The following is a 12,185-nucleotide window of genomic DNA, read 5'->3' on the forward strand; positions in this document are numbered from 1 at the left end:
CAGCTCTTCTGGGGAGGGAGACGACACACTGAAACATGAGCAGCTAGCTTCAGTGCTGCCTGAGCACTGGTGCATGGCTCCTGAAAGAGTTCTTGAAATGGGGGGAGTGGGTTTAGGGTTGAGTATGAGCAAAAAGAGTCTTCAGGCCAAGAATAAGAAAAGTCTCTGGTTATTTGATTCCTCCGTGTCTGAGAAAGTGGGACTTTGCCCATTTTTAAAAATAAACAAACAGAGCTGTCAGTTTCTCACCTATTTCTCCTCCTAACTGGAGTAACCTACAAGGTGCTGCAATTTGGTGAGCTGGCCACTGGGCCAGATTTAGCAGCCATAAAAACCTACAAAACTATGAGGGAAGTTGCTCTGTCCAACCACCGTTTAGAAAGTGGTTCATGACAACACGTTCCACCCTCAATGCCTAAGAATAGCAGGGAAGATCTAAGGTGGAATCTTCAAAAGCACCCAAAGCATTAGGCTTACAAATTCCACAGAAAGTCAATTGGATCCCTGTTTAGATACCCAATTTACCATTAAAATCAATGGCGAATTAAGTGCCTAAACAGCAGCAAGACCCCACTGTGCAAGCAGAACAAAAAGCCAGGCTGTGCCCCAGAGAGCTGGCAGTCTAAGACAAGCAGACTGGGGAGTACAAGGAACAAATGACATATTCTTGGTCAGCACGATGGGCAGTGATCTCAGCAGAACAGTAGTCCAACCATTGTCAGTAGCCCAGCAAAAGCACATTTTTCAGAGGGTTTGGAGGGAGAACAACAAACTTATTGTAGATGTTGACAGGTTGTTTGCAGTGATAGCAGAGAGGGTAGCCTCTCTGGCCAGTGATTCTCAACCAGGGTTCTGAGACATTGGGGTGCCTTGAGATCCTTTCAGGGGTACCACGGTATGCCATACAATGTTAGCACTGTGAGGTGTGCAAACATGATTCACAAATAAACCCAGAGGTTTCAAATAGGAATCTAGTGTTAAAAACATTCTGACATGTTGTGTGGTCTTTCTGAATTCTTTGCAACAGAATTGCTCTAGTATTTTTGTAAAGAGTAAAAAGTAAGAACTGACATGTTTTAAGGAGCGCCTTGAATCTATTGAGGGGTGCCTCAAGTCTAAAAAGGTTAAGAACCACTGCTCTGGGTGCTGGGCTGGAATGGCTGGGGTAGAGTTAAGTCTTACTGCAGCTGTGACTTTAGAATGCTGCTAGAAACTGAAGAAAATATTTTCCTGCAACACTGATTCTCTGAAAGGATGGTGCTATTCATGCAGCTGCAGAACACACAGTTTCTCCCTTTGGTTATAGTAAAGTCCAGAGTTTGAATTACACTGACTCAGGGGGGTCTGCAAAAAAAATTGGGCTGCCCCATCATGATGCCCTAATAAAATTGAAGACCCCCTCCCCCAGGTTATGACCTGGGGGGTTATGACCCCCCCCCAGGTTAATTTTTTTCAAATTTTACCTGGGGGGCAGGGGCTCATTTGTGATGGGGGGGGGCCGCCCCCCCCCCCCCCCCCCCCCCGGGCTCCCCCATAATTCAAACCCTGATAAAGCTGGATTACCCCTGACACCAGATGTCTTTGGATAATCAGTAATCAGGAGTCAATAGGCAGGAAGCATTCTTAAATCCTACTCATGTGTTGCCCTGCAAGGGAGTACTTTTAGCACACGCTGGCATATGGTTACATAAGTGACCTTTGGGCAGGTACCTGCAGTCCTTAATGAACCACTCCCAGGCACAACTCATAGCTTCAACAAGAGCAGTTTCACTTAGGTGTCATATCACAAACGTTAAGATACAGACCTTTGTTTACTAAGAGACACTTCATCTTGGTGATAAATCTCTGATACAGGGACTTTTGCACTCTTGGCACAAAATAATACCACCCTGCTCCAAGGGACCTTCTGCAAAGAATGACGAGTATTGTTCACTGTCAATAACACTCTAGTGTACTAGAGGCTGTGCAAATGCAAAAGAGCTGGCCTCTGCTCTAACAAGCTTATGCTTGGAGGGAAACAAAGCATGTAGAGACAGTGCATTGAGTAAGGAAGCAGCTAGGAGCCTGATAGCTGACTGCCTTTTCACAATGTAGAAGTAGTAAGGTGCTTTTGGGTTCAGCTAATACAGAGATGGAACAACTCCCACACATTACCCAATGGCCTGGCTGTTAGGAGCTGGTCAATTCTTTCAGGCATCCCAGAACTGGGGACTAATTACAATCTTTGAGAATGCTACGGCATTGAAACCATATTTGCCAAATAAGCAGTTAGTGCGACAGTGCTGTAAACTGGAACATGCTCTCTGGATCCTGCTGGCTACTATTGATTGCAATTCATGGAAAACCCCAGGTCAGACTGGCATAAAGCAGAAGCAATCATCCATACACCAAAGTGGTTATGCTGCACTCACCCTCAGAGTCTCTGAGCCTGAGCACTATCACAAAGGGATATCTCTGGATTTCATTCAACGCTGATGTATTAGTATAAAAGACTGAGGACACAGTGGTGTGACAGCACAAGCATAATGGCACACTAGTGTGAGAGCACAAGCCCAATGGCAATGACAGTAGATTCTCAGATTCTCACTACATACAATCCTGGTTTGTACTGAATTATGCTAGACTACATGAGACGCCTTGCTTTGGTGAATGTGCCTCTTGCATAGAAGAGTTCTCAAACTCTTTAGGTCACTGTTCCACTGCAGAATTTTTTTCTTTTTTAATGAGAACATTCACTCCATTAACAATTAGGTTAACAGCCCCACCAATGTTGCAACATGAAGCACTGTAAAATCAAGAATAACCAAAAGTTATTCTTCCCCTGCACAATCTTAGTTCTGCCCTTTCTATGCATGCTTTCAAGAAAATCTTTTAAGTTCTGCTTTCCTGAAGGAACCCTAAGTATATCTGCTATACAGTACTCAGTAAGAGACAAGGGTCCTGCAGAGCCCTGTGTCACAGCCCTGCCTCCCTCCCTTGTGGACAGTCACCAGAGCTCTGGTATTTAACCCAATCCCTGGATCTCACTTCCCTTGAAGTGTACCAAGTCTGAGCAGTATCCAGATGATGTCATTAAATCTGACCTCCTGGGCAGACGCCTCTAAGGTATGCTGTTGTTCTCAAGCTAGTACCTCTTTCTGGGAGGTGAGGTCATTTAGCCTAAGATCAGGGCTGACCCAGCAAGTCTCCTCAATACCAAGGCATGCTCTCTCCTGACCTTCATTCCTGTGGGCATTTTGATTTTCAGTTTAACACATTGAGGACCATGAGACAGTTAAAGCAAAACCAAGATCTAAATAACAGACTATAGTAACCAGCAGTAGCTTAAAAATGGGTGGGCAAGCAGGGCATTTGGCAGTGCCTAAAGGGGAAAGGTGCAGGGGGAGGGAACACTAGAGTGGAGTGGGAAGGGCTTCACTCTCCCATCCTCCCTTCCTCATAGCTCCTTCAGCGGGAAGGCACAGCAGTGGCAGCAACACAGGCCCCTGTGTCAGTGAAGGGCATTCTGGGAAATGCAGTTTCTGCTGTTGGGGGGATATATTAACCTCTTATTTTTACTGCTGAAAACTGTTGGGTTTTTTTGGTTGCTGGACATACGTGTCTTCAGCAAAAAAAAAAAATTAAGTAGACATCTTACTAAGCCAATTTAAGTCCATTATTTCATGTCATTTGAGAGACACCATAACAGCTTAGTACACGGATGGCTAACCTGTGGCACAAGCAGCCTCTGTGCAGCATGCAACAGATCAGAGAGGGGATAGGCATTACAGTAGTAGGTAAGGCAGGAAGCAGAAGGCACAGGACAGGAAGCAGAAAGCAGAGCAGGAGATTGGGCAGGGAGCACCAAGTAGGAAGCAAAAAGAAGAACGGAAGATTGGGCAGAAGACTGGAGTGGCACTCGGAGTGCAGGACTAATTTGTAGTATGCTTGCCAATACGGCTGGCTTCCACTGGCTTACTAGAACATGACTAAATCCACTACCCCACCTTCCAAATAGAAACAAGTACTATAATTATAACAATAGCAACAACAAGATTTATGAGAAAAGGATGAAAGAGCTAGTTATCTAGTCTGGAGAAGACCAAGGAGAATTTGACAACAGTCTTCAAATAACTGAAAAGTGATAATAAAAAGGATGGAGATGGGTTTTTCTCTGTGATTATACGGACTAGGAGCAATAGCCTCAAACTGCAGCAGAGGAAATTAATCTTGGAAACTAGGAAGAACTTGCTCACTATAAGGGTGGTCAAGCATTGGAACAGGCTTCCTAGAGAAGTTGTGGAATCTCCATCCGTGGAAGTTCGGAGAGCAGATCGGACAGACACTTGGCTGGATGGTTTAGCCAGGGATGATTTTGCCAAGCAGGAGGCTGGACTAGATGACCTCATGTTCCCTTCCCAGCCATACTTTCCTAGGATCCTAACAATAAATAACAACATTTAAAATGCCAAAGAGGGACTGTCTAAAATTGACAGCGAAAGGCAAACAGCCCATTGAGCCTGGTCCTGAAGTAGGTATAAGTTAGGGGAATCAGACTGCTGCTGTCTTCAGTCGTTTCAACAAATCTGTAGTTCAGCTACCCAGGCTCACTGACAATTCGCACTGCATTGTAACTGGGAGCCTTTGCCTGACCTGCACTGAACATACTGTTCTTTCTACATAGAATACATTCTTGTCCTGCTGCTTTGAAGCTTGTTCTGGACGGATCAGACAAGCCCCACTTGAGGCCACGACTGGAGCTTACATCACGAGCTCTGCATCCTCAGCGTACGTAGGGCAGATAAGTCAGCAGCTGCCTTCATGAAGGCAGCATCCTCCCAACCCGGGGCACAGAAGTCCAAGGCAGGCTTCCCTCGCCCTGGATTCACCCACCTTACCCAGGCAACAGCAGCACATAGCAACATCCTCAGACAAAGCTTCACAAATGAGCCCACCCGTTGGTGATGCGGCGCATGCGCATTTTTATTACAAAACACCCAATTCAAGCTACCAGCATCAGCCCTTCCTGACATTCATACGCTGCCCCCAAAATTCAGGACACGCTGTGGGGCTGCCATGAGACCCCCTGGGGGCATGGTGCCGATGGGCAACCACTTGAGGCAACTGAAAGTTTCTCAGCCTGGAGCTATGATGCCAACGCATGGTGACTGGAGGGAACACAAAGTGTCTCAGCCCAGAGCCATGACGCTGATGGGCGGCAACTGGATGGAACCCAAAATGTCTTGGCCCGGAGCCACGAGGCCGCTGGGTGGCGACCGGAGGGAACCCGAAACGTCTCGGCTCAGAGCAGCAGGTCGGGGCCTGGTCCAGTGAGCGGGGCAGTGGCGTCAGCCCCGGCCAGCGGGGTCAGTTGACGCGGCAGGCGCGGATCATGAGCAGCTGCAGCAGGATGAAGACAGGTGACATGATGAGGCCGTACCAGAGCTCGCGCGTCTGCTCCGCCAGCTTCTGGCACAGCAGCATCTCGAAGACGAACTTGAGGCTGAGCAGGGTGAGGATCCAGAAGAGGCGCAGCACGGCCAGGCGCTTCTCGCCGTCCTGGAACAGGCGCACCGACACGATGGCCGAAAAGTAGGTGCTCAGCCCGTCGGCCGCAAAGAAGGGCACGAAGACCGCCCACCACGACAGCACCGCGCCCGCGCCGTCCACCTTCAGCACGAGCAGCACGGAGGCGGCCAGGAGCGCCAGCCCGTGCAGCAGCAGCTCGAAGGGCGCGAAGCCGAGCCATTGCACCAGCTCCCGCAGCGAGAACAGCATAGCCGCGGCCCGCGGCGCGCTGCGGCGCCGCCCCCCGAGCACTTCCGGCGCGCGCCGGTATCCTCACCGGAAGCGGAAGTAGCGCGATGTTGGGTTGTGCAGGGAAGTCGGACGTTTTCTCCGGGCCGCCGACAGCCACACTTCCGGCGCACGGTGTTGTCGTCACAGGAAGCGGAAGCAGCTCGATGCTGGTAGTACAGGTGTGTTCGGCGTTCTTGGCGGTCGGGGTGGGGCTATTAGTCCCGGTCCCGAGCGAGCGGAGCGGTGCTTTCTATCGCTTGTATCTCTTTGAGGAAGCGTCTATTCTTGCCTCTTAACGTGCCAGATACAGTTATACCAGCTCCAGTGAGTCCTACCGCGGTAATGGCAACCAGATAGAAAGGGAGGTTAAAGGATCCCACCCTCATGATATCGCCTCTTTCAAGGTCAGGGAGAAAGGTCTGAAATGTAGAGCCCCTCGTTTCAAGTGCCCTGTCAGCCTCTCCCTCCTATTTACATAGAGGCTGTAATTTGGGCACCGTGCTGCCTACGGCTGCAGGAGATTATTGCAGGGAGGGAGGAGTGTTTCTCAAAGGCAGATCACGTGGTAAGATTACTTCAGGAGCAGGCGCCCAGGTTCTGTGCTAGGTCTTGTTTCCAAAAGGCCTTCGCTTGAGAGCATGTTGCAGAAATCTGGTTTTGCGAGCAGACTCAGCCATAGCAAGAGTCTCAACCAAATGAATGAGCACAATCTCCTAGCCACGCAAGCGGGCGGTGGGGGGGGAGCTGTCTGTCTGTCATTGCTGCTCTTTCAGATGACCAGAAACCCAAGTTACAGAAAGCAGGCACCCACCTTTAGTAAAAAAGACAAGTATTATCCTTGCCACATCTTCATCTACTTGCTTTCCAAACAGCATCAATTTCCAAGGATGTAAAATGTTAAGTGCCAATATTAACAGTGTTGGAACCAGAAGGTACACAGAAAAGTTACACTTGCCTGTTAGAGCTTTTTTTTCTGTCTGAAATGTCTTCAGTTTTGGGGGGGGTTTAATCAAAATTTATATCAAAGTTCTGTTCAAGGAGGTAGCAGTGAAAAATGATTGACACAGGTCTAGGTTGCCTTAGCACTTGACTTCTAATGGAACACAGGCTGTAGCCTTTCCTTCTCAAACGTCTCAAAATTTTGTGTGCAAAGCTAGTGACACCCAAGGCTTGGGCATGTTTAGTTAATGCTGCACCACGTGCCTCTGGGACAGGCTTTTCCATGAGTGATTGTTCAGTTTCCCCAATCTCTGTTGCCAGTGCCTTTTAAGGCTCCCTGCAGAAGATGCACCAAAAATTGGTACAAGCGATTTTGCCCCTTCCCTGAGAAACGGCTCCCCCCTGACTGTTTGATGTATTACGGGAGGAAGCCAAGTAGCACTGGTTGCTCCATTGCTTGCCTTTCTGTTGGGCTATGGGAACCCCAGGGGGAGCAAGATAGGGCTTGAGTAGCTCTGCCTGAGGCTAGGGCAGCCTTAGCGCTGAGTGCCTTCCCATCCCTTAACAACCCCTTGTAGGCAGGGGCTGAGAGGTGAGCAGCCAGTAGGGATTGCTCCTGGGTCTCTGCCCTTTGCATGGGGCCTGCTGCAACTTGCACTAGCTGCTTGCAGTACCCTATAGACAGTCCTTCCCTTATGGATGGTTAGAGCGCCATGCACACCAGCCACTTCCCCTTTCCACTTTGTACTTCACGTATCAAGTTGCCAACCATGGCTGAGGCTACGGGGGCAGTGGGGTAGGAACTAAACATACTGCCTGTGTGCCTGCTGGGTACTGCCCTCCACTTTTTCCAGGATAGTTCCTAGCAGGGTCTGGTGGGAGAAAGTTATGTTTCTGCTCTATTTGTTGGCTGAGCAGCATGTACCCAAAAGACTTTCCCAAAGTTCTGGTTGGGTCCATTTGAATTTTGGAATAACCCTTATGGTTCTGGGGCTGAAAGGAACCACACTGATATCAGGCAGGGATATTATGTGCCAGTGGGCACCTTTTTAAGAATCCCAGGACTGCTCTCATGGGAGCCATCAGGCCTCTTACTTTCCCCATGGCTGGAATTAGTGGTGAGTCATACCTTCTCATTGAGACACCAGTGATTTACAGCTCTCCCTTGGGTCTGGGTTGGATTTGCCATGGGCTTTTGTCACTGGGAGTGTCCAGGACTCCTGCAACTAAAAAGGATCGGAGAGGAAAATAACCCAGTTGTACAACATTCTTGCTGTTTCTCCAGGTAGTTATTCACCCCTGCTGGTTACGTGACTCCTTCACTCAGCTACAGGAGTGATAAGGAAAATGGAACTGTAAATTTGCAAACATAGGCAAAAAATTTTGGGCCAATGCCTACTTCTAACACATTTCTAAAATTAGCCAGTGTTTGAGTCAGCATTATCCCCTCACTTTGGAATACACCAGAGACGCACAGCTCTTTACAAATGTAAATTATATCTCAAAATTTGTCCCTTCAACCTGTGTGGTTGGAACTGATGCCACCCCTATTTTACAGACGGGGAAATTGAGGTACAGGGGTGAGACTAGACAACAAATCAGCCAGAGTTGGAAATCCAGGAGCCCTGATTTCTAGTGTCTCATTTAACCATGTTGCCTTTCTGTATCTTTACATATCCTTTATGTTAAAGCATTCTGCATTCCTCCTTCAAAATACATAGGAACCAAGTCCTGCTAGTGCTTTTTTTGAGTCATAGCTTGACTTTGAGCAAGGATTCACCTTGGCTCGCATTTTGCCTTGTTGTCGTGTAATTCTTTGGCTGGTTTTGTCTCCTCCAGATGTCGGAACGGAAACTCCTCATTCTCTTTGGTAGCCAGACAGGGACAGCTCAAGATGCAGCTGAGAGAATCAGCAGAGAAGCCAAGCGGCGCCACTTCTGCTGTAGGGTGGAAGCCCTGGACAATTACAGTGTGGTGAGTTTTGGGGTGTGGGGGGGCAATGAATACTGATGCAGAGAAACATTTGTACAGCTTCTGTGTAGGTCATCCTGAACTGAATTTCTCTCAGGGCATTTTGGACAGCATCTGTCACTTTGACCTCTGCTTTGATAAGTCCTGGTTCTCATGCTGTCCCTAGAGTCATCTTGCAGGCCTGCATGCTTAACACTGCTGTAAGAGAGAGCAAGTGCAGGAGATCAATCAGAGATCAATATGATCTTATCCAGGTCAACTTACATTGATCTGACTAATCTGATTACTTAGAACTGGTTTCTATAAGATAAGGAGGATGAGCTTGTTCTGCAAAAGTTGGTGGGTGTCCTGAGTCAGAATTCTAATATTATAAAAGCCTTAATCTGTCTGTCTATAGGTCTGTAACGCTTTATTCGCATTCTGATTGGCTGAGGCCGGCACAGATGGCCTCGCCCCCCCTGCCCTGCTCCCTGTACATGGCAATGATGGGGGCGAGGCCACCAGAGCTGGCTTGCGCCCCCCCCATTGCTCCTTGGAGGTGCAAGCACTGGCGACGCAGGGGGGAGCGGGGTCAGGATGCTGCAGGGGGTGAGAGTGGCACTGGCCTCAGCCCACCCCTCCCCCCTTCCGTCGTTGCCACCTGCAGGGCCAACACATCAGCGGTAGGGGGAGGAGCAGGCCTGATGGGGGAGGGGGCGGGGGGAGAGGAGGAGTGAGTGTGCTGTGGGGGGAATGGAGTAAGAGCCTTAGTGTGCTCGTTTCTTTGCCTGTACCTAGTTCCCCTCCCTCCCTTTCATTTAGGACAGGCCTCTGGCATAGCTGGTTTCTGAGCTCTGGTGCCATGTGCAAGTGTGGGGCTTGCCATTGCATACCTATGGCTCGTTGCAGTGCTAACTGTGGTGTGTAATGGTAGCATATTCACAGTGCTGTGGCTTCATCTGGCTGGTGATGCATCTGGCATGGTAATGCATGGTGGGGTGTTCAGGGCTATGGTGAGGCGCGGACAGCAGCCTGTACTGTGGTGGGTTGGGCTGCAGCTGTACATGGGATGCTGTGTCCTGTGGTCACAGCTTGCTAACCCTACATCTGTGTTTCCATGTTTGTTTTTGCATGTAGGCAAACCTCATCACTGAGACATTGGTGGTATTTGTGTGTGCAACGACAGGCCAAGGGGACCCGCCTGACAACATGATGGTAGGCTATGCAACTGTCTATACCATTTTTGGTTGTGAACATGGCTTTCACTCTTGAATTTGCCTCCTCAAGCTCCTCCCCATGTATTTTTGAGACAGGTGAAAGGGAGCGACATTAATATTCTGTGAACAATGGCTGTGGAGGGGTCATTTCATTTAGGACAGACCTTTGGTGACCCTGTGTGACCTCATGCCATTCTTATGGGACATTAGGCACCAAGGCCTTGCCAAGAGCTCTCTAAAGATGCGTCCACACATGCAGGCACGTGCACTTGCAGCAGCTCAAATAGAAGCGGCTCAAATTTGAGCAAGGGCTTTTTGCCTCATTGGGGCAAATTGTGCCACTTGGGGCAAAATAACCCTGCCTGGCTTCTTCTGAATCTGCAGCCACGGGGAGCTAGAGGTTGGGGCCAGCACCTGTGCTGGCCTTTGCACCATAAAAACCTGCCCTGTGCTGGCCCCAGTAGAATAAAAAGCTGCCCTGGTTCAGGGCTACTCACTTTCAGGAGCTTCTGGGACCTGGCCAGTTGGTACCTGGTGACACTACCCCTTGTGTCAGCTGGACTGCTGAAGCAGCCCTGAGAGTTCCCTGCACCCTTTACCCACTGCAGCAGTCTGGCAGTGGGGGCTGCTGCCTGGCTGTGACCTGTGACAGCATGTGGCCCCAAGACTGCACACCTGTCAGACCTGGATGGGGACTGCATAGCCATTAGAGGCATCTATAGCCATGAGGTGCATCGGCCCCTCGGGTCCAGCTGCCAGTGGACTGTGGCAACACAGTTGGCCTTTGTGCAGCACTACTGCCATGTGTGTCACCCCCAGCCATCTGGGCAGCTATCACCCAGAAGATGTTCTCAATGTGCTGGCCTGTTCTGACCTGTCAAAGCATGTCTTCCTGGCCCCAAGTGGCCAGGAGGTCAGCCACCTCTAGCAGGGTCCTGGGTGCCAGTTCTGAACAGGCTCCTTTGCCTGGGTCCTGCCACTTGCCTCACAAGCAGGAATTCTGGTGTTGCCTATTTAAAAACCGCAAAATCCCTGATAAAAAAAATTCCCAAGTCACTCTTTAAAATACCCCAAAATCTATGTTCTTCCACAAGTAAAACAAAATACTACTAGACATACATATATATATAGAGAGAGATCAAATCAGCTGGGAAATGTTTTATTGATATATTCACAATTTTAAAGTAATTTGGAAGCCTATCAGTGCCTCTATCATCATCATAAAATAAATTATAAATATCTATAGTTTGGCATTGACTTTTGGCTTTTTTGTCATAGAAAAATCAGAGCCGCCCCTACCTCCTTCGCTCACCAGGATGTGCAGCGCTGAGCAGCACTGATATGCTAGCGTCCTGCCCCTGCCCTTGCCCCTCACTCTCAACCAACAGCCTGGCCCCCACCCCAATCTGTTTCCTCCTAACCCACAGGGCCAGGTTTGTGGGTGAGGGGTTTGTGGGAGTGGCTTGGGGGTATAGGGTTTGCGGGTTGATTGTGGAGGGGGCTGTGGGTGTGGGGGGCTTATAGGGGGGCTGCTCAGGAGGGGTGGGTCCCTTGCCCCCCGCAGGGAGCAGCCCCTTCCACACAGTTCACTGACTGCTCCCCCCACAGGGCCATAGCCCCCCAACAGGGGCCCACAGCCGTCCGCAGAGCCCATATGCCCCCTACCTGGCCCCAGCCTCCGTTTGCTACCCCAACCTCCCTGATCATTTTCCTGCTCGGCCCCGGTATCCACCACTCACTAGTGACCGTTGGGGCCTCATGGCACAGCACCCCTGCACAGCATGGGGCAGTGGGGATTGGCCTTGGCTGCCTGACACCCACGCTGCCGCGCCTGCCTTGTGCACCACTGGGGCTGAGTGGCACCAGTCCCAGGTGACAGCTGGAGTGGTCCTGAGCTGCCAGACAATTCACACCGCCACGCAGTGCCTTGCCGAGCTGGGCCGCACCAGCACAATGAGGCAGCAGGGGTGCCAGGCAGCCAGGGCTGAACCCCGCTGCCCCACTCCATACCGGGAGCTGTGCCACAAGGTTCTAATTGCCACGTGGTAGTAATTGATGGAAGTCACTCATCGTGGTAGTAATTGATGGAAGTCACTCATCGTGGTGTCCTGTGACCAGTGGGGTCTCCCAAGGCTCTGTCCTTGGACCATTACTGTTCAACATCTTCATTAATGATGTGGACACTGGAGTCAGAAGCGGACTGGCCAAGTTCGCCGATGACACCAAACTTTGGGGCAAAGCATCCACACCAGAAGACAGGCAGGTTATCCAGGCTGACCTGGACAGGCTCAGCAAGTGGGC

The 12,185-nt window shown here is 50.1% G+C and overlaps 2 protein-coding genes across 9 annotated transcripts in view; one reads left to right on the top strand and one right to left on the bottom strand.

Annotated features, from left to right (window-relative positions):
* Window positions 1-4,944: 4,944 nt before the first annotated feature.
* Window positions 4,945-5,828, bottom strand: TMEM203 (transmembrane protein 203). The gene has a single exon (XM_006028969.2). It carries the CDS (start codon window positions 5,755-5,757, stop codon window positions 5,347-5,349), a length of 411 nt encoding a protein of 136 aa, XP_006029031.1. The 5' UTR covers window positions 5,758-5,828; the 3' UTR covers window positions 4,945-5,346.
* The window catches only part of NDOR1 (NADPH dependent diflavin oxidoreductase 1), a 31,431-nt gene continuing 24,999 nt past the window's right edge, over window positions 5,754-12,185 (top strand). For 2 of the 8 annotated variants that reach the window (XM_006028970.3, XM_025210414.1), the window contains exons 1-3: window positions 5,761-5,957; window positions 8,557-8,691; window positions 9,805-9,882. In XM_006028970.3, coding sequence (XP_006029032.2) covers window positions 5,844-5,957; window positions 8,557-8,691; window positions 9,805-9,882 — 327 coding nt within the window. In that variant the 5' untranslated portion in view covers window positions 5,761-5,843. The other 6 variants (XM_025210415.1, XM_025210416.1, XM_025210418.1 and 3 more) reach the window with 6 other exon arrangements.

The sequence above is a fragment of the Alligator sinensis genome, unplaced genomic scaffold, assembly GCF_000455745.1.
Source record: "Alligator sinensis unplaced genomic scaffold, ASM45574v1 scaffold610_1, whole genome shotgun sequence".
NCBI lineage: Eukaryota > Metazoa > Chordata > Crocodylia > Alligatoridae > Alligator > Alligator sinensis.